This window comes from Otolemur garnettii, unplaced genomic scaffold (genome assembly GCF_000181295.1).
Source record: "Otolemur garnettii isolate 467f Iridium unplaced genomic scaffold, OtoGar3 scaffold00136, whole genome shotgun sequence".
In the NCBI taxonomy this organism is placed as follows: domain Eukaryota; kingdom Metazoa; phylum Chordata; class Mammalia; order Primates; family Galagidae; genus Otolemur; species Otolemur garnettii.
Genome location: NW_003852531.1, coordinates 3,378,680 through 3,401,340, shown reverse-complemented (window position 1 = coordinate 3,401,340; position 22,661 = coordinate 3,378,680). Strand labels below are relative to the sequence as shown.

The 22,661-nt window shown below is 39.1% G+C and overlaps 2 protein-coding genes across 2 annotated transcripts in view; one reads left to right on the top strand and one right to left on the bottom strand.

Moving 5' to 3' along the window:
* Window position 1: 1 nt before the first annotated feature.
* Window positions 2-1,077, top strand: NKX2-4 (NK2 homeobox 4; the record flags this gene model as incomplete). Its single annotated transcript, XM_003798486.2, has 2 exons — window positions 2-179; window positions 461-1,077. Coding segments are annotated over 2 exons (795 nt in total), but the record flags the coding sequence as incomplete, so codon positions are not given.
* Window positions 1,078-7,007: 5,930 nt separating this feature from the next.
* Window positions 7,008-22,661, bottom strand: part of XRN2 (5'-3' exoribonuclease 2) — an 86,058-nt gene continuing 70,404 nt past the window's right edge. Inside the window, exons 28-30 of the mRNA XM_003798469.2 lie at window positions 15,368-15,431; window positions 9,990-10,128; window positions 7,008-7,565 (exon numbers count right to left, since the gene is read on the bottom strand). Coding sequence (XP_003798517.1) covers window positions 7,500-7,565; window positions 9,990-10,128; window positions 15,368-15,431 — 269 coding nt within the window. The 3' untranslated portion in view covers window positions 7,008-7,499. The remainder of the gene's footprint in view (window positions 7,566-9,989; window positions 10,129-15,367; window positions 15,432-22,661) is intronic.

The window sequence follows — 22,661 nt, the reverse complement described above, 5'->3', positions numbered from 1 at the left end:
CACCTACCACATGCCGCCGGGCGTCTCGCAGTGCCCGCACGGCGCCATGGGCGGCTACTGCAACGGCGGCCTGGGCAACATGGGCGAGCTGCCCGCCTACACGGACGGCATGCGGGGCGGCACGGCCGCCGCGGCCACCGGCTGGTACGGCACCAACCCGGACCCGCGCTACTCGTCAAGTGAGCGGGGCCAGGAGCGCGGGACTGAGGGCCGGCGGGCGGCGCGGGCATTTCCCGCCACAACCCCGGGCGCGGGGCGGGTGCGGAGGTCGGCGCGGCGTCCTGGGACGCGGCGAGGGCGCGCGGAGGGTGCTGGGGCCAGGGGCGCGCTGCGCAGGGGGTCCTGGGAGCCCGCCGGCACCCGGCGGCGTCGCGGCCGCGGCGGCGGGAAGAGAACGGCGGCGGCATTGACGCCCGGCGGGCCTCTAGTTCACCAGCCTTCCCCTTGCGCCCCTCCCCAGTCTCCAGGTTCATGGGGCCGTCGACAGGCGTGAACGTGGCCGGCATGGGGTCGCTGACGGGCATCGCGGACGCAGCCAAGTCTCTGGCGCCACTGCACGCAGCGGCCGCGGCGCCGCGAAGGAAGCGCCGCGTGCTCTTCTCGCAAGCGCAGGTCTACGAGCTGGAGCGACGCTTCAAGCAACAGAAGTACTTGTCGGCGCCGGAGCGAGAGCATCTAGCCAGCATGATCCACCTGACGCCCACGCAAGTCAAGATCTGGTTCCAGAATCACCGGTACAAGATGAAGCGACAAGCCAAGGACAAGGCGGCGCAGCAGCTTCAGCAGGAGGGCGGCCTGGGCCCGCCGCCGCCGCCGCCGCCGTCGCCGCGCCGCGTGGCGGTGCCGGTGCTGGTCAAGGACGGCAAGCCGTGCCAGAACGGTGCCAGCTCGCCCACACCAGGCCAGGCCGGCCCGCAGCCGCCGGCCCCGACGCCCGCGCCCGAGCTCGAGGAGCTGTCGCCGAGCCCTCCTGCGCTGCACGGCCCCGGGGGCGGCCTGGCGGCCCTGGACGCGGCCGCCGGGGACTATGGCAGCGGTGTGCTGGGTGCTAACCTGCTCTATGGCAGGACTTGGTGACCGCGCAGGCGCCCAGGGATGGGGGTCGGCCTGCGATAGGTCTGCAAGAAACTGCCAGAACGGATGGGGGACATGTGCGGAAGCTAACACTTGGGGTACACGGGAATAAAAAACGACAGGGTCTCGGAGAGGGGCAGACTCTGATCCTCTTTGCTGGGAGTCGGGGACAGAGACAGCCCCGGGACCAAATACTGTAACATCACACACACTAGGAGGCTTTTAGATGGTGATTTTCTCCTTCCACAAGTTCCCAAATTATGCGAAAAGCTGGCAGAGTTCACATCCACCAAGTTTCTAAAACCACAGCTCTCAAGAGTTCTAAAATTGGAAACTTTGTTGGTGTTTGTAGTTGGAAAAATCAACCTATCCTCATTAACTTAACAATTCTTTTTGAAGTGGAATTTATCACGAGAGATTAATTTTCAAAGGCTCCCAGTGCAATTTTATTAATACTTGATTGAAAGCCAATTACGGCAGTTCAAGGTGGATCGTATACATAGCAACATTATTGCAGAGAAATTATTGCCATTTAAGTAATAGAGCAATGGAATAATCAAAATATCGATATATACGTCTGTTTAGCTTTTGTAATTCAATGCTGATTTCAAAATGTTTTGATCAGTATTTGGCAAATGAGTCTGTATTACCCTACAAGAAGATTCTGTCCCACTAAGATGCAGCTCACCGTAAGAGAAAACAAGGTGGTACGCTTCCTTGTATATCGCATCCGTCTCCCAAAATCAACTGATAAAATAAATGCACCCCATCTTTCCATAGACATGGTATTTACTCTTCTTGAGGTATTTCTTTTCTGAATTTGAATACCTTGATAAATTACTCAAATAAGCAAATAACATTGCTAAAATTCATATCAATCTGTATTTCAAAGCACATCGAGAAGAGGTGATTTGTTGAATTGTAATCAAGATATAAAGGATAACTAAAATATTTATAATTTTCATCATATTTAGAACTTAACAGGAGTTGTGTTGAATTTATTGGTGTTTTATTGTATAAATAATGTATTTACTCTTTAATAATATACCAATCTATATTTCCTATGCCTCAAATGGATATTTAAATATAACTTAAAAGAACCTTAAGTACTTTTTTTCTAAAAGTCAAGTGGTCTTTTCTTTTTCATTAAGTGTATAGGGTTTTGTGGTTTTTTGTTTTTTTTTTTTTTTACCCTAGTTGGCATGATATGACACCACAGCTCAGTTTACTTATGACTTAAATAACTGGTATTGGGGTAAAAATACTAAAAGCTGACAAATGTGAGCTTATAAAATTAGCGAAAAATTAAAGAAATAGCATGATTAAACATTTACAAATGATCAAATAGTTACAGTTTTAGGTTTTAGAATTACAGCTTGGGGATGAATCAGTTCACTTCATTATTACAGCATTTTTCTAAATGTGCAAAGTGAATCCACAGGAAGGTGTGTTAGAAGTTAAATTTGTACTTTCTGTAACCTGTGTTTTATATAGTAATTTAAAAGAACTCCAGTTCCTTGGGGGCGGGGGGAGGGGGGCAGGGGGGCACTAAAGAAACAAGGGAATCACCCTTTAAGAAGAAATAATTTAAGCAAGTTAGTATGAAAATGGTGCAATACACCTACAGAAAATTCTCCCAACTTGGTTTTTTGTTTATTAATGGAAGTGACTTTAGAAATGTTAACCACGCTAACCATTACTAATGTGCCAAATTTCAAAATGCTTGTTTGTGAAACCATTATGATAGTTTCCCCATCATAGTACCAGAATTCTGAAATTTTACTTTTATAAAACATGTTCTAAAAGGCCACATAGTTTATAATAATTGCTTTTTTTTTTTTTTTTTTTTTACAGACCAATACAATACCTTATGGCCTAAAGGTTGGAGGTAATCTATTTAAAGAAAATTTATGGCCTGAAGGTTGGAGGTAATATATTTAAAGACAATCTTCCTACTCAATTTTTTCTCCATAATTTATTTCTGGAACAAAGAATACCTTCAACTAAACAAGTGAACTCTCTTTCGAAAATGTCACCATTAAAAAGAAACAACTTTTTAATATAGTATTTTCTGAAATACTGGGGTAGGCATTTGGTTTTTCCTTTCAGCATTCTTTTAAGTTGTAAAAGATCCAAGTGAGAAGTAATTGCTACAGAGGACTTAACATTATACACCCAGAGACTGAATTTAATGTATGTACATCTTGAAATTAGGAGGTTTATTTCCTGAAACATTAAAATAGAAAATGTTTTTACTATAGAATTCCATGTTCTGATTAATGCAAGACAAGAGCTTTTTTCTTCTTTGCAATTAGTGCTGTGCAGATCTTTTATAAAAACACAAACGGCCAGACTAGGTGAAACTCATTAACTGAAGAGGAGGATAAGTGTCTCCACAACCACTAGGGAGGATTGGTGCAGGGTCTGAGTGGAACAAAGCCCCTTAAAGTTTAGCAGAGGCCACAGCAAACCTCAGTTTCTGAAATGCTAACTTTGCAGATGTGACATTTTCCTAAATATTTTGGACTTTTACAACAATATAACTTATCTTTTTTAATTGAGGCATGGAAACCAAAACCCAGAATCAAAGTTGCAGAAAGGAGGGACAGGGATTACAGGTACTTTTCTGTAAGCTGTGTTGGGTTGTAAATTAAAGTGTTGTGTGTGAGAGAGAGAGAGAGTGTGCAAGTTTTGAAGGACACAAGGGTATTTTGTATATGGAAGGGTGGGGGTGTAACCGAGTTTTTTCTATTTAAGGCTTTCCTTAGAACTAAAAGCTAACGGACACATCTAGTAGTCAGAGTTCTATCAATACAGATGTGTTCAAACTATCCTGCTAGTGGCTGTTTACTTTCAATTAAAAGCAAATCAGAGACTCCGTCTTGTTTACTAAATGCAAGCACCTTCCATAGACTTTGTTAACAGCATTTAATACTAATGATTTAGAAAGACTTTTAGAATAAAATTGTGGGCCGTAATTACACAAAGACCTACCAACTGGGTCTTAAGATATGAATTTGTGCCTAACCAAAAAAGTATCATGTGATGGCCACACATAAATTTCAGACGAGTTGGAAGCATGGATGATATTCCTCAGCTGCTTAACATAACATTAACGTTACCTTGAGTCCAGTATTTTGAAACACTGTGGCTTGCCATTCTCACACTCAGTGTGACAAGGTAATAGATACATTTTCTAAAACATAAGTAATCTTTTACTGCCAGCCAGAATTAGTATCTGAGAAAGTTTCGAAGAAGATGCCCAGACCCCATGGGAACCGCATCCACATGGCATCAGGAATTCACTCTCTCCAGTAAGTATTGAGGTAACTTTGTGATTCAAATTCACTTTAGTTTTTATTATTTTTAAGTTTACAGGTAATAAAAGTTTCCATGAGAAGTTTTTTTTTAATATTTTATTTGGTTTTGTTTTAGAATGTTTACAAGTAAATGCCTTTTATGTCTTTAAAATTCCATGTAACCTCTTATTTCAGTTGTTTAGCTCACTTCTAATAAAAGTTTAAGCACTAACATTGCCTAAATTTAAGCTGTGCGATCTATTTTGCAGTAGTGAACAGCTCTATTCCCACTTAAAGCGTGTTCTCTCTTGGTCCTCCTTCCGTAAATACGGCATCGGGAAACAAGACACAAGTATGCCTATTCAACTTTACCCGGAGAGGAGGAAAAAACCCTCAGAGAATGGGCCGTTTGTTACTAAGCTTGTCTGTTGACCTTTTCCTGGTTAGAAATAGAGCGAGCGATCTATCTCCAGGAGTGGAGTGGCGGGAACGCCGCTCCAGGGACCCTTTGGGCAGGCTGTAGGCGGCGAAGGAGCGGGACGGAGCTAGACAGCCGCTCCGCTTTTGGGAGCCGGGACTGAAGTCGACTTTTAGATTTGAATGCATAGCTAACAATTCGGCTACCTTCAGACCTAGAACTTAAAAGAGCAGCCACAAGAGGAAGAACATTTCCAGTATTTTCTTACAGGTGCGGTGCTTGCGTTTGTACAGGGAGTGGAGACGGAACTGGGCAAATTGAGAAGCTACCCGGGAAACAGATGCCAGGTTGGGGTTCGGAAGTCGGACCTTTTCTGCACCCGCCGGCTCAAGCCGCCAGCTCGCGGGGTTCCCGGGCTGGCAATAGGCGGGTGTCTGGGGGCGCCGAGCAGCGCGAGGGAGACCTGCGCGCCGGGCACGTGACCCATATGCACCGAGGGCCCAGCGCTTCCCAGCCCATCTTTAAAGAAAACTGGGGCCAAGGACCTAGGACCTTGACTCCGAGAAGCCAGCCAGTTCTCGCTGCACCATCCCGCCGCCCCTGGGCGGGCGCTGCTCCGTTCACCGCAGGCGGCGTCGCCGTGCCCTGCACCCGGGGCCCTTCTGTCCAGCGCGCGCTGCCTGGGGCGCCCAGCCAAAAAGGGAGCGCGGGATCCCCGGGGCCACCAAGCCTGTGCTTGACGTCCTGCGTCATCGTGTGAAAATTAACCTACAGGTCGTTACACCCAATTTGGCTTTGCAACGCTAATGGCAATCTAATACCAGCTTGTAGACCGCTTTGTACATTAACATACGTTACCCGATTTGATCTATAAAGGAAAGACAATTGCTAAGTACAGGCCCTTAGTGCCACAATAGTGAGGGTGCCTCCAGGTTCTAAGATTTAAGGGAAAAAAAATATTTACTGATAAGAAAGGCTGAAAAAAAGTGCCGTCTAAATATAACTTAAGTACAATTTAACTACTTAAAATTGGCCCATTGACTTTATTTTTACATCAAAATTTGAAGGTATGTACAGCCTATTCCATTCACGGCTCCAAAAAACATTTTACTTGTTGAAATTAACAGGGCATTTTTCTGGAAGGTTTACACGTAGGGAAAAGCTGGAAAGTGTTGGAAGACCAAGGAACGAAGGAGTGTTGTGTGGAGCAGGGCCTGGGGTGTGCTCAGCTAGGGCAGTCCCTCGGGGCACACCACCTGCCCTGCAAAGGAAATGTAGCTCTCATTTCTTCCATCAGGGCTTCTGCTGAGATGTCTTTAACAGAATTAAAAATAGCAGCCTCATGATAACTTAAAATAAAACAAAGGTCTGAGAATATATGAAGGGAAGAAGAGTATGGGCTCCTTTGGAATACACAGTATTTATTTAAAGACGGCTATCCATTTTGTAATATTTCAGAAGATGCACTTACAAAGAAATTTAACAGAAGGTGTTTATCACTGGAAAGTCAAGCGAAGGAGATATATAATGGTTGTGTCCTTTTGTCTCAACGATAAAAGATCCTGCTCTATTCACCCATTATTAGCAATGAACTCAATAGCTTCAAAATTCTTTCCTATTTAAGATAAGGTGAGTTTTCCTCACATAGCCCAAGATTACAAGTGTGCTTCAGTTGAATATTGAAGCAAAAATATCCTAAATCACAAGGTCAAAGAGAAACTTTTCATCTTTATTTTAGGCTGAAATGGAAAAATAAAAACAAAGTAGCAAGCTTTTACATGTGTCTAAGTTTGTTTGGGCAATCAAATGAAAATGGTGGATATTAAGTGCTGTATGTGAATTCCTAACATATTTAAGGAACCATAGTATGTGCTTAGTAGCAAAGAAAAAAAAATGAGTACAAATTGAAATCTATAGACTATTTAGAAATTAAACTTTTTTGAAATATTTAAAACAAATCCTTAATACTAGAGCGTAAGTCTATATGAACTTTGTAAAATTGTATATGATTTATTCTCAGAAAAGTTTTATAGTTAGCCAAAGTGTTAATAAGAAAGTGTAAGTTTCTGTTGGATTGCCTTGCTGACCATATCCCCTTAAAATCTACTTCACTGCCTTGCAGTTTTTTGTAAAAGTTGATTTAAAAAAAAATGCTTGTAGTCAAGATTTTCAAAGCTGAAATACTATAAAAGAAAAAAAAAAAAAGCACAAGACCAGAGTTTTTAAAGTTTCATTTTATTTTTTTACTAAAGTCCAGAAATTTCTGTAGGACAAGTACATGAATGAAATGTTTCCAAAGAAATACAGAACAATATATACTCTAGTGCGCTGAGGGTTCCAGCTCAAGAGTGCATACCTAATTCTTGTGCATTAAAAATCAGCATGGATCCTAAGATGATCTAGAATACACTGTGCTTTGAAATCCACAGCAGGTTTGATTTTTAACCATAATGAAAAACCAGTTCTCCTGTTCCATCAAATATGTTTTGCAAGCAATAATAAATTCAGATCCACTGTATTATGCAACACACATCTTTGGAAAGCAACATAAACAGTGAGATCAGATCAGTAGAAATATACACTGTTAAAAGAAATACACAAAGTACTGCAGTTTTATTAAAAACTACTACTTGAGAAAGAAATCTCCTTTCCACAAATAGCATAAAACTGTAGAAGGATGAAAGGATTTGGGAAAGCTTTACAAAAGCTTAATTCCAACTGTATCTTCCTGAGGGTGGCGGCAAAGGATATTTCCTTCCTTCTCTGGGATATCCCTGAAAATAAAGAAAAGAAAGAGTTTATTTTCTAGATTAATACCCTTGCAAGTAAGTTAACTTTACATCTCTAAAGAAAAACACATCATAAAGGAGGGGGAGTATGTCTTAAAAGTATGGCACACAGAAAGTCCCCAAAACAGGTGCTTTGATCCACAGCTTGAACACAAGCTTGTTGCAAAGTTGGAGACTTAGCACAAATGTGACCATTGAAAGCTAACCCCCAAAGTCTTAATAACCACACTTTAAAAATTCCCTAAAATGCACATAAATTTACTATACGTAAATACACTTTGTGTAAGCAACAGACAAAGACCATTGTTCTCAATTTTCCCACCACCACTACCAGTAATTCAAGTCACACAGTGGTAAAGTATGCACATCTCTGTAGACATATTACACTATATGTTGGTCAACTACAAACATTTTGAAACAGACTGTGTTATGGTCCATTATTTCACTTCCAAGAAACACAGTAGACAGAGTCCTTTCTGGTTCACCTGTGTAAGTTTCAACTTGCTGGGCTTACCGGTGTTGCTGGGAGGGCTTCATTTCTTTCCAGGAGGACAGATTTTACGTTTCCTGATTTTTGTGTATCTCAAAACTTTCATAATAACTCAGATATTACACTAGGAAAATCACTTTGCTTAGCCAAGACACGAGCTTGCTAATAAGCCAGTTAAGGCCAAATAACCAATTAATTCTACAATTTTTTTCTTTAGCAATTCATAATAGAGCATTAAGTACCACCAAAGTTAATATAAGGAATTAGTGGTGACACGCATACCCTTTTATGCTTGCAAATAACATTTCTGTATAACGGAAGATAACTGTAACATCCCTTCATCATCATCCCCTTTCTAGGCCTCCAGGACTCTGAAACAGACCCCTTCCCCGATTTCACCCCTCAGAGCACATTTTATAATATGAGCCACAGTGTAGGCTAAGGCTTTGTTCAGTCATATAAATTTTACTATAAATACAATGAAGTCATGATTCTGTTTTTAACAATGAACTTATGCAGTTTCATAATAACTTCAACAATTGTGATTTAATAAAAAAAAAAGGTATCTCTGAGAAAAAATGAATATACTTCCAAAAACTCCTAAAGGAATGATAAATTTATTAATTGGTTTATATCTTCTAAGCTATAACAGCAAAGAATTCCTTTAAAGGGATGAACTCCTTTGAAGGAGACAGATGATGAACTGCACTCACTAGGCAGCCAGCCCAGAGCTCTGCTGCCAAACTCTATAGAGTTTTGAGATTTCCAACTCAGAAAATGAAGTGATTGGATTAAACATTCTCCAAGATTTCTTCACGTTTTAAATATGTCATTTCAAAAATGCTCATTATTTAATTAATTTATTTGACTAGTGCTGTCTAGACTCTAGTAACATAAACAGCCTCAATTTTCTGATACAATTTTTTGAAGTCTTGGGTTGAACTAATTAAAAGCAAAATACTGTGAAGTGATTTAAATGAACTGCAACAAAATCCCCTCAAAAGGCATGAACTATTTGCAATTAAGGTGATTATTTTCCTGTAAGGTGGACAAAGACTTGTAAGAATACATCAAAAAGTATAAAAGAAGATTTCCTTAGATTTAGAGGAGAGATCTTATAAATTAATATGCAAAGCACTGCAAAAGACCTGTAGGCAACACCAGGTAAGCAATTTTAAAACCACTTCACATCACTGCAGGTGCCAAACTCTACAAACACTACATACTCTGAATCACAGCATTCCAATCTATTCTCTAGTAAAGAGTCCATTAAAGAGCAGTAAATACTGGCCAGGGTGTCAAATTGCTGGAAGAAAAATTATGCCAAATAGATCTCAGTCTTACATGCTCCTAAAACTGATGCTGTAAAGAGAAGGAAATTAAGCTTACATCTACTAAATTTGTCCAGGAATTATGATACTCTTTCAATGATAACAGCTGCTTTCATTTACTAGAAAAATATATGGAAAATTAACAAGAGTTTTCTTTTTTTCCATGAGAAAAGAATATTAGATGCATCAAGACAAGATGCATCAAGAGGCGGCTGTAATTTGAATAAAGACAACAGCTGAAAAGGGAGATTCTTACTTTTAGCTTCCAGAAAACTATCATCTACTAAGTGGGGCCTAATTTCTATTAACAACCAATATCTTTAAGAAAAAACAGTATGGATTGGTGACTGAATATACTTGGCATTATTACCTTAACTGCTATGATTAAAAGCTCTAGTTTCTGGGCTGGAAATTGTTCAGCATCTTTAAGGTATAAAACCCCATTTAGTGAGCCAAGTAGTCACCCTCTACATTTTTAATGATGGACCGAACATCTCTATAATGTTGGTAAGAAAATACGGAGTCCTGCGAGGCTTATTTAAATACAAAGTGAGCAACATGTTTCTCAGCTCGCACTGTATTTATTACCTGTCTCCCGCCACGATCATCTCGTCTGGGTGGATATCCACCAGGCCCTGCAATCATCTGGTACTGGTTCGGCTGGAAGGCTGCATTTTGGGTTTGGAGCATCCGGTTCCATGGCAGCAGAGGTTCAGCCCCAACGCCCCTGTGGAAAAACACCATGTTTGCATCAGAAGCCAGGCCTATCATGTAGCACAAAGCCTAAAACTAGTAGGTATCATCTCCAAAGTTTAGGACAATCCAATGTGCCCATCCCATGTGACACTCAGAGCCAGAACAGCGTTTATTCTCATACCCCGCACAGTATGACACAGTCTAACGTGTTCCAAGAAGCATCAACATTTATTACAAAGGGTGTTTAAACTACTGAGTTGATGGTCTGACTTTAAAAAATTATTTTTGTTTAGTTTCAATTGTGAAATTTCCTTTTTAGTCACTTAAAGATTTGTACCCAAGATCACCAAGTTGGCTACATTTAAGATGCTCTCCAAAGAGTAAACATGTACATGACAGGAGAATGAGGCTTTATTTTCAAAAATGTCCAGACTCCTTCTTGGATCCATTCTTTCTAGTTAATTGCAGGTTGCAAATGAATTCTTACTCCTGAGTATTTTGAATCCAGGGTAGGGGACTTGGCTGTTTTTTCCCATCCATTATTCTGTTCAATATGTCAGAAGGTCTGATTGGGAGGAAACCTTTTCAAGTTCTATTGATGCAGCTCTCAATTGACCACGGTGACCTAGCAACATGAGCACTAATTGGCATGGGCTGACTGGCATTTGGTGTACAGTTTACATGGGAACACAGATTCAACAGCTATTATAACCCAGTTTGCTGTCTCAGATTATTAGTTGAAAGAAATGTTAATTGTCTTTAAGTACCCATTTTAACTTTGTAGACACAAAGCAACAGGTATAATGTATTAAATCATAACTTAATTAAAAACTGTCACATAATGCAGCAAAGATATACCTTCTAAAGACAATCACCATTTCTCCTTGAGTCACTTTCTTCAACTTCCATTTTACAGAAGTCACTACAAAGAATAAACAGGAGTAAAATGCTCCAGTATATTTTAACATTAGAAACTTTGGGGCTATTGAAGATTTTAGGAGGAATTCAATAAAACTTTAAATTCAGTAAAGTGCTGACTAACTGGTATTACTTTATAACCCTATCAGCATAAGACTTTCACTTCCGAGGTCTCAGGGAAAAAAAAGCCTGAAGTTGGCCTCACTGGGTAATGCATTCTTCTAACAGCTATTCAAGCCTGAATCTATCCTCTCTAACTGCCCCATTCTCCTCTCTTCACTTGCAGCTTGCCTTCTCTTTATTAAAAAACACCAAAGATAATTTTTTTTTGTGTGGTGGCTCGAAGAGAAGAACAGCTCTCTGAACAACTCTAGAAAGGCCAAAGCTATTCTTTACAGTTGGTGACTGAAACCAGAGCTCTAATATTTAATTTGCTGTAAGTAATTCTAGATAAAATTAAAAATAAATCTGTCTTATACAGAAATGCACATGTTTGGGGCTTTTAATTATTTTTCAAGTTCATTATTGGTACAAATATATTTTAGCAAGAACAGCTCTGTGTATAGAGACGGGAATGGTCCCTTCTGGTCTCTGCAGAGGGAGGTGCTAAGATTTGTGCTGTGATCAAGAAAGTTCATCAAAACTGGGCCATTAATGCAAACCCCATATGCCCAAAATGCAGCTCACACATTGCATTAACTAATCAATTTTTCTTTCTAGTCTTATAATGATAAAATTCACTCAACTAAGATTCAGGAAAATCTGCTGGCATGAATAATACACATTATAAGTACAATTTAAAATACTCTGTGCTCTAAAAAATAGGTTAGGAATGAATTCAGTTTAAAAACACATTTCTCCTTTTTCAAAATGCTTTTAAAACATTTTCGGCTCTGTGCCTGTGGCTCAAGCGGCTAAGGCGCTAGCCACATACACCTAAGGTGGCGGTTCGAATCCCCAGCCCGGACCGCCAAACAACAATGACGGCTGCAACCAAAAAATGGCCAGGCGTTGTGGCGGGTGCCTGTGGTCCCAGCTACTTGGGAGGCTGAGGCAGGAGACTCACTTGAGCCCAGGAGTTGGAGGTTGCTGTGAGCGTGATGCCATGGCACTCTACCCAGGGGGATAGCTTGAGGCTCCGTCTCAAAAAAAAAAAAAAATTTTCAAGGAGCTAATTTTTATGACAAAAATCATTATTAAAAGTAAACAGAACAAAAGAATGACATGTGCTGCCCTCTTTTTATGGGTAAATAGGCCTTAATTTCCACAAATTTACCTAATGTCTGTACTAATTATAATAATTTACAAATACAAACTGGAATTTGTCTACATTTAAGATCTGGAGTGGACACACTGAACTTGACATATCCTAACTTTTTAGAATTAGAGGTTAGTAACTGAGGTTAACTTATCTTTGCCATTTGCCAGACTGTTTTGAAAAATTATTAGCACTGTGAAGTAACTACTACCAATTTGGATATTTTTAATTTATACATATGGCAAATCAAGAGTTTTTGAAGATTTTTCCATGAATAGCTAAGCTTAATACCAGAACTTAAGTGCTGTACAGCTCTGCTAAGTATCAACACTAGGCTGTCTTTGTGAGGGGAGCAAGAGAGAGGGATGGTTCCTGTCGTTATTTTGTTTTTTTGAAGCACTATGGCATCGTAGCTCACAGCAACCTCAGCCTCCTGGGTTTAAACAATCCTCTTGCCTCAGCCTCCTGAGTAGCTGAGAAAACAGGCATATGCCACTACACCCAGCTACTTTTTCTATTTTTAGTAGAGACGGGGTCTTAGCTTGCTCAGGCTGGTCTCGAACTCCTGAGCTCAAGCAATCCACCCACCTTAGCCTCCCTGAGTACTATGATTACAAGCAAGAGCCACTGAGTCCAGCCCCTGCTATATTTTTATACCAAATGAATATATGGATTATAAATACTATCTCAAAGCTATGACGTCACAACACTCAGAGCAACAGAGTAAGACTCTGTCTCAAAAAAAATAAAATAACAACAGAAGCATCAGAAAAACACCCTCATCATTCTTTTTTCTGATCGGATTCTCTGCAAACATTCTAAACAGTACAACAGAAAATAATCCTGAACTGAGGATCAGTAAAACCTGTTTCTCAGAGGCATTCTTCTACTTAACTAGTCATCTCAGTGAAGTCGTGACAGTCTCTCTGCTGTCTTACTGAGCCTGACAGTTGTACTTACAAGAGCTTTGAAAATGCAAGCATTTAGGGTGATGTGATGCATCTGCCTCAGCTAATGGAGAATTTAGGAGAGCTGAATTTAAACTTAGAAATAAAATAGGACATTTCTTGACAGACCACAGTTTAAGACCTATAAAATAGAATTCTATTATATTCTTACTTAACTTTTGCTTTTCAGGCATGATTTTTAAATATCTAGCTAAAAACAAAGCAAAAAAATACACCCACAATACTTGTCCCTCGGCCGCTGGGTTCACAAAGTCAGTCAGAATAATATGGGTACTTGGCTAGGGCAGCATAAGAACAAGCCCCAGCAGACATCAGAGCCAGAGCAGGAACAATGACGATGAGCTTAGGAAACTTAACATACACAGAGGGAAAGGAAGCTGCTGGTGCTAAAGAAAGGGGGCCTCAGTAGCGGAAGGAGATCCTTCACTTCCTTTGAAGTCCTTATGGCTTTATACTATGCTCAGAGTAAATACTCTGATGAGTTTTGTTCCAGTGAAAAGTTTCTTGGTAAAGAATGGCATGAAAGAGTGACCTAAGGTAACCTGAACTTCTTGTGTGCCTCAGTTTCTTCATCAATAAAAATGCAAAAATAACACCATCTATTTAACAAGGAGTTGTTGGGAGGAATGAAGTCTCACTTATAAAAGAAAGTTAACACAGTGCTAACACTTTGTAAGCAGACAATAAACATTTGCAATTACTGTCAACATAGAAAGAAAATGATCAGTAAGATAAGTAAAACAAGTATATACAGCAGAAACCCCTGTGAGTTAACCACCCAAGGGACTAGAACAAACTGGTGAGCAAAAGGAATTAGGCCCACTGTGCTGATGGGCACATGTGCTGCATGGCTGGAGTATGAATATTAGGCCAGTGTAAGGAGGTGATCAGTGTAGGGAGGGGTCAACTACGGAGGCTCTACCGTAATTTAAGACAAATTTACCCCTTACTCATTTAAGTTGTTTGAATGGGATACCACTCTGAAGATAATGAAACAACATGTCTTGAGCATGTATACTAAAAAGAAAACATACATACACTGCCAAGCATATTACATTTAATGGGACTTCCAGTAGATGGCTGATACTATTAAGAAATACTGAATAACATGGTTTCTTTTATCTTTTTAAAGACAAAAATGAAATGAAGTTTTGGTGTCTCTGTAAACAGAGCTTTCTAAAAAGGAAAGAAACATTTATAACTCCACATAAGAAAACATTTTGTTCATTTCAGATGTGAACAGATTAAAAATTGCTAACATGCAGAGGGGAGGGCAGTAAAACAGATTAAAACTGGGAAGGCAAAAAAGGAAGCCCTTCTAAGATGGGGCTCAATTTGTTTCATTTCCTGACACTGGCAAAACCATCATACAATGGTTTTTTATGATACTTTTTAAGTTGCCCTTCAAAAAATTATTCTACAGATGTTAATATAATTATTCATAACGTGCCTCACTGTCCTGTTATACAGAGTCCATCTGACTTACGGGCATGCAACTTATCAATGGAAGAACACATGTCAAACATCCCTCGTTATGAAACCATGTCACATTCCTCCTAGTCCACGGTACTTATTAAGACTGCAGATCCCATAATCCTCTTCTGAGTCCCTTCTGCGTTTAATTCAGTTCAATCTTAAGTAGTTAAAGAAACTGTTTTCAGTGGCAACTAATAACTACTGACCTACAGTGACACTAGCCTACAATAGGCTTGGCAGCTCTGAAAAAGTCGTACCAAAGAAGCTGATTAGGACTTCAAGAGGTTTGTAGTAAGAATCAATGGATGGTCTGTACTAATGCTGCATTGCCACACAGAAATGATAAAAGTGGAACACCATTAGTTATGCCTCATTAAGCTGCACAACCCTTCTAAAAAGAAATCTGTTTAGCCTGACCAAAACCTAATGCAGTTTTAAGCTGTGTTGCATTTTTTAGGGCATCCCAAAAGCATCAATAAAATAAAGGCCAAGAACCAAGAAAAGCAGCAAAGTATATAAACCTGAGCCTTTTAATTAAAAGTATTAGCTATATATTTCCCTAATTATGGATGTTTTAGTTTCTAAAAAGCCCATAAATGCAAAATGTGAATGGGTGGAAGTATTTAAAAGTCATGTTTGCTTTATGTTACCTGTCAAATCTTTGCTGCTGGAAAAGGGGAGGAGGACCTCGCCAGGAATCCTGGGGCCTCATGTCTGGAAAATAAACGGAAGGGTTAAATAGAAGATTGTAAAAAGTAATCAACATTGAGCTCCCCCCATATTTTATAATTAAAAGTTCTTAGAAAAAGTCTGAGATAAAATGTAAACCATATAAACTAGCATCATAATTACACACACCACAAAGTAACCAACAGGGTCAGCAAATTCTTTGTTTCATCATTTTTCTTTTGCTAACAAAACATAGTTTTAGTGAACACACATTTCTCTTGCTGTGTGTTGTGTAAAGGCATATATAGTTTTAACATTTAATTTTATATACATACAAAAGGAAAGGGTTTATTTAGGTCTTTCCCATAAACCCAAACTCAATGAATAGAGATCTTGAAATTTTCCTCCTAACCATGTCAACTGTCATAGAATAGAAAGCACACAATCTCACCAACACAAACCAGAAAAACATGTTAATGATGGGGCCACTCACTTTTCCACTGTTCTCTGATAGTCAAACCTCTTCCCCCAAATATAAAGCTGAACTAGCAACAATATCTAAGCAGAAGACATAATCAAATAGCCCCTGCTCTTCTAAATAAACTGACGAGTAAATGGGTGTTAGAACACACCAGGACTTCTTGGGGCATTCAGTGGTGCTGCAGGTTGGTATCAACCACATAAACCAACCACAGCTGGCTGTTATCTCACCACCCCGTGACCTAATTAAAACAGCTGATTACAGAAGTTGTCTAACGTGTTTATTGTGTAAGGACAGTAACCTCTAGAATCCTAAGAACAAAGAAAAGGCTCACCATAATGAATTCAGGCTGACATTTTAACAGAAACACAAACAAGAATCATGTTTTTTAAACTTACTTTCTTAAAGAAAAGAAATGAAAGCTTATTTCTGGTTAGGAACCAAAAATAATCTGGTTTTCATTTAAAAAAAAAAAAAAAGAAAGAAAGAAAGAAAAGAAAAAAGTCAAGTCAGGCTTTAACAAATTCCCATGAAAAGAACATGGAACAAATAAGTATCTGGCTGATTCTAGCCCGAGACAGCTGGCTGCCTCTGCTCTGACTTCCTTCCGATCTGAAGACAGCTAAGAAGGCCAGAGTGGAGAAAATCTTCTACTTGTGGACAAACTACCTGAAGCAGAGCAGCCTTCTGCACCCACCACAGCCTTCCCCCCTGGGTCTGTGGCCGGCACAAAAAGTTTCCCACAGCCAAACTAGGAGACGCCTCTCTCAGTAAGTGAGGGAAGCCTTCCAACCAACTCTTATTTCTAGGCAGAATCCCATTCCGAGTCAAAAGAAGGGTGATTTCTCTAGCCAATTTGAATTAAGTCTCTTTTTTCTCTCTTAAAGTCAAACTACTAGCAGCCAAACTAAGTAAGAAGCTGGGGAGGCATCTCAGTGGTCACCATGCATGTAATGTGCTTTCAAAACCTGCATGGAAACACAGGGAGCTAATCACTACCCAACCCACAGAAAATGGAGGAGAAAGTTTACTATTCTAGGCCCAGAGGAAGTTCTCAATCAGATATTCATTATTTTCTGAAGGAGTAAAACCCAGAAATTCATTTATTGATTGACTGATTTGACTAGAGACAGAGTCTGACTGTCTCCTTGGGTAGAGTGCTGTGGTATCACAGCTCACAGCAACCTCAAACTCTTGGGTACAAGCAGTCCTCCTATCTCAGCCTCCCAAGTAGCTGGGACTACAACCTCTGGCTAATTTTTCTATTTTTAGTATAGTCAAAGTCTACTCTTGTCCAGGCTGGTCTCGAATTCCTGAGCTCAGGTGATCCACCCACCTTGGGGCCTCGCAAAGTGCTAGGATTACAGGCGTGAGCCACCACTCCTGGCCCAGAAATTCTTACAATAACAGTCATTTCATCTTACAAATGAAAATGGTTTATTTCTACGGAAAAACATAAGATACATTTAGGTACCTGAATATGTTATATGATTCTCATTGAGATACCACTTATGAAAACATAATCTACAAGTAAAATCAACACATACGTCACTTTTTCTGATCATTACTGTGTCAAACTTGAAGTCCACTGGTCCCTTCAGAATTCAGATCAAATATAAAAGTTAATTCAGTGAGAATCAGTGAAATTATTCCCAGAAGTATTTTATTTCAGTGCCTTTACATACACAAAATTAGCTAATAATACAAAAGTCAAAAGAAATACACTGAATTTCAGTCAGACCCCTGTTGACCTCTGCATTACACATAGCCCAGAATCACTGTGGTTACCCTGGAAACGGCCCTAGATGTCCATGATATCTCTTTGTGTATGGCATAATGCAAAATATAGTTTTAAATTAAAACCTAAACAAACTTCCTGAAACTTAAAATGGTGATGCAATTATTAAAACATTCCTTGAATTCAATTTAAAAAAAAAAGATCAAAGAAAAACATCAAGGCTATCCTTAAGCAAATTCTTCAAGTGGCTTCACACACTCTCCATGGTCCTTATAAAAACTTCCATACTGGATCCTAATAAATTTGAAATTGAAAAAAATTTTTAAAAATAAGGTAAAACAGTGCAGATGGCAGGAAAGCCATCATGGTCAGTAAAACATATTCATAACGTTCAAACACACTCAATGTTAGATTAAGGACAGCAATATTCTCTAGTAGAACCAGAATGTAAAGTTCACTAAGTATAAATGCTTTTTTTAAGAGAGAGGATGCTTTTCTGTAGTTTACCCATACACCTACAGATACTCTAAAAACAGCAAGCGTCCCTCCCCTTCACTCCTAGCGTGCTGGGTGCTTTTCTCTTTATTATCCCTCACTAGTACTCTTCTCACCTCCAAAACAATCTTTTTCATATAAACTCAGAATATGCAAAATAGTTTTTTAAAAAATTAAAACCTAAGCAAACTTTCTAAAACCTAAAATGGTGATATAACTATTAAAACATCCTTTGACTGCAATCCAAAAAGAAGAAAAAAAAAATCAAAGAAAAACATCAAGGCTATCTTTTTTTTTTTTTTTTTTGAGACTGTGCCAAGCCATCCCCCTGGGTAGAGTGCTGTGACATCACAGCTCACAGCAACCTCCAACTCCTGGGCTCAAGTGAGTCTCCTGCCTCAGCCTCCCAAGTAGCTGGGACCACAGGCGCCCGCCACAACGCCCGGCTATTTTTTGGTTGCAGCCATCATTGTTGTTTGGCGGGTCCGGGATGGATTTGAACCCGCCGCCTTAGGTGTATGTGGCTGGCGTCTTAGCCCCTTGAGCCACAGGCGCCAAGCCAAGGCTATCTTTAAATAAATTCTTTACATGGCTCTGAGTAAAATATACACATAAAGTTCTTGTACAATTTAAAATACACACATAAAGTTCACGTACATATATATACAGCCTTTAAGTACTCATAAAGCAGAAATATTTCCTGGCTGATAGTAATGAAGAAGATAGTAAAACAAACTTATCATCATTCATTTGTATGGCTCTAACAGAAGATCCATTTGAGAGGGAGGAAAACAATTCTGAGTTAGTGAATTGCACTTCAGAAGGAACAGCCAAGAGAGGAACAATGACAGTTAATTTTTTCCTTTGGTTTTTAAAAACTTATCCCTTTTCTAGAGCTCTAAGGCCACATAAACCAAGCTTCACCAATAGCTTTTCAAGTGACAATTTACCTAATCAGCATGGCAATCACAGAAAGGATTCCATGTTTACTGATTGCACTAATCAAAAATCACTTTTCAAATGCAGCTAATTGACAAGTTTACCAATTGAAATGAAAAGAAGTCACACATACGGTTCTCTGCGCTGCAGATACCAAATGCTTTATTGACGTGGAGTACTCAGAGTTGCACTTGATTCCAACAAGTTATCAGTACGCAGACAATTACTCATCAGCCAAAAACTGACACATCAAAGTCAAATCAACAACAATAAGAAACATCTACAGGAGACACTTAACAGGGAGTTGACAGTTTGACCAAATGGTCCTTCTTGAGTGTAATTTTGCATCACATGAGGAAAACAGTTATGATACTAAAATCATCTTAAGGCCAATTAAATGTTTTAGTACTCAATTTTGCTAAAATAATTTCTAATCAAATTTTAAAGTTCAAAATTCTACAAAAAGGAAAGCTGATCTTTTATCATTTAATACTTTCATAGTACTTACTATATACAAGGTACTGTTTTAAAACACTTAACAACTTAAATTCATTTAGTCTGGATATTCTGTGAGGTATTCATTTTCTCTGTTCCATTTGTAATGAAGAAACTGGGGCACTAAAACCTACCAGAGATCACAAGGTTATTAAAGGGCAGAATGAAAGCCAGAGGCGATGTTCTTTTAACCACTCACTCTCCAGACAGGACGTAATCTCCAAGTTTCACGTGCACTTACGCTGCCGGTTGAGGTGATACTTCCAGTTAATTTATTTTGTAAGGACCAGAACAGAACCACCCGCAATTTCTGTACTCAATCAGGAGGCTCAGAAATTTAGGACTTCAAGAAGACAGGATTAGGAATTTGGTTATCTACTCTCATCATTCTAAAAATTTAGGGGCAGCGCCTGTGGCTCAAAGGAGTAGGGCGCCAGCCCCATATGCCAGAGGTGGTGGGTTCAAACCCAACCCCGGGCCAAAAACTGCCAAAAAAATCACTTCAGCCCAGGAGCTAGAGGTTGCTGTGAGCTGTGATGCCACGGCACTCTACTTAAAAAAAAAAAAAAAAAAAAAAAAATTTAGAACTGAAATTATACATATATAAGACAGAAAGGAAAAATACCACACACTTTGAAAGTAAACATCTGACAAACGCAGGACTTATGGGGAGAAAATAAGAGAATGTCTTGGTTAACACTTTTGAATCTCTGCTCTTCTTTCTTTTTGCAATTTCTTGGCCTGGGCTAGGTCTGAACTCGCCAACCTCGGCATATGGGGCCAGCTCCCTACTCCTTGAGCCGCAGGCACCACCCTGAATCTCTGCTTTTTTTTTTTTTTAATTTTTTGGTTTTTGTTGCAGTTTGGCCGGGGCCAGGGCTTGAACTTGCCACCTTCAGCATATGGGGCTGGCACTACTCCCTGAGCCACAGGTGCAGCCTTTGAAGCTCTACTCTTTTTGAAAGAAAATGTCTACCCCAAAAGATCTGGTATAAAAAAACATCAAATACATATATATGTAGATAAAAGAGATTAAAGAAAAATCAGAACTAGATACAAACAGGGATGGATAAAGGATAGACTTATAGGTGGGAAAGGATTAGTTCCATATAAATCTAATAAATTTTTATTCTAGTAATTTATCTGTACTAATCTAGAAGTCCTTGACAAGAGACCACAAAATAAACATGCTAGAAAAGTCTGAATGACAATAAACTAAAAGAAAATAAAAATGAAGTCATATGTTGGACTGTCTATAAAGTGTATTGGGGGAAACATCACAAAACATGGGATTTCCTTCTTTGACAACAGGCAGCTGGGCTTATCATCCCTCGGTGACCATTCCGCATTAGGCTAGTTATTTATCTGACACATTTCTGACTGAAGTATCAGGGAATGATTAGTAAGATGACATGGTTGCCTTCTAAGAAAGCTCAACCTCTCACCCTAAGCTTTTCTAGATTCTCTTACAACCAAGGGCAATTAAAATTTATTAACTTACCCAAATCCCTTCTGAGCTTCCACATTTCTGACTTACACAGATGATTCCCAAATTTCTCTTTCCTCTCTCTTGAGCAAATACTGAACATATATTACCACCTGCCAGCAGAGGACTCTAATGTCTTTCAGGTATTTCACCTTCAGGAAGTCACTCATCTTTCACCCTCCAGGGTCTTCAAATTCTGAGAAAGGCCTCGTTAGTACCCTGGTGTCCATGGTGGACCCACAGGACTTGTCTTGATTCTCCTCTCTCTCCCCTCACTTTGCACACTCAATTACCCAGACTTTCAACCCTTTCCCCTCCTGCCTTCTTGACTTTGGATTTGCTTTGCCAAAGACTAGTTGGAATCTTCATCATCTCTCTGTAGCTAGAACAAACCAGAGTTATGGTTTTAGAAAGGAGCTTAAGAAGAGTTTTTAAAAGCTCTTACAAATAAACAGACCAGAACCCAAATTAAATCAACAATGGACAAGAGTCAATTTATGAAAGAAAAACTGGTGTTAAAATATCATTAAAATAACAACTGTTTAAAAATTATATCTTAAAACAAAGATACATTATATCTTTTTAACAGATTAGCAAGAACTTAAAAAAAAAATACCTGGTATTGGTGGGAGTGGGATATTAGACGTTCTCATATGCTACTAGAGGAAATATAATTTGGACACCATTATATGGAGGTTAATGTGGTGATATTTAACAAAAGCCTAAAAGTTCAGCATACTTTTTGATCTACTATTATCATTTCTAAAAATTTAGCCTGCAGTTGAGAAATATATTTTTAAAAGATTAGGAAAGCCCTGTATATTTATAAATTAAGCAATATATTATGCTTGTAAATAATCCATAGGTACATAATAACACAAATGGAAATCAGAAAAATACTAAGAACTGAAGGATAATGAATAAATGATATAAAACTTTGTGGGATAAGGATAAAGAGATCAGAGGAAAATTGACAGCACTAATAGGCATAGATTAGAAAAGAGATTACTAGAATATAAATGTTTTGACACAATGACTAAGCAAATGACATGAAATTTATGTGAACCAGCTTGATGAAAGTATTTCAAAATGTATATGAAAACACTACACTGTACCCCATGTTTGCATTAATGTATACAGCTATCATTTAATAAAAAAAGAAAAGAGAGATTAAAAATAAATTACCTAAGTCTCCATCTCATAAATTAGAAGAATACCAATTTATTAAGAAGGGAATAATGAAGACAAATGCAGAAATCAATTAAACGGAAAATAAACAGATCTTGATGGGGAGGAAAAAAAAAAATCAATGAAGCCAAAGATTAATGCAATGAGGAAGAGGGGAGGGAACCTGATAAAATTAAATAGGCTCTAGCAGTAGTAATCAAGAAAAAAAGTGACAGCATATTACCAACATTTCTAATGAATGTCAAAGTCTTACAGTTATTACAAAGATATTTAGAGCATATTACAAACAAATTTTGGCAATAAACTTGAAATCTTAGAATAGTGGACACATTCCTATAAAAAATGGGAACTTAAAACCAATGTAATAAAAAATTTGAATAGTCTATCGATTAAATAATTTGTATATTAAAGAATGAGTCTCGGCTGGGCACCTGTGGCTCAATCGGCTAAGGC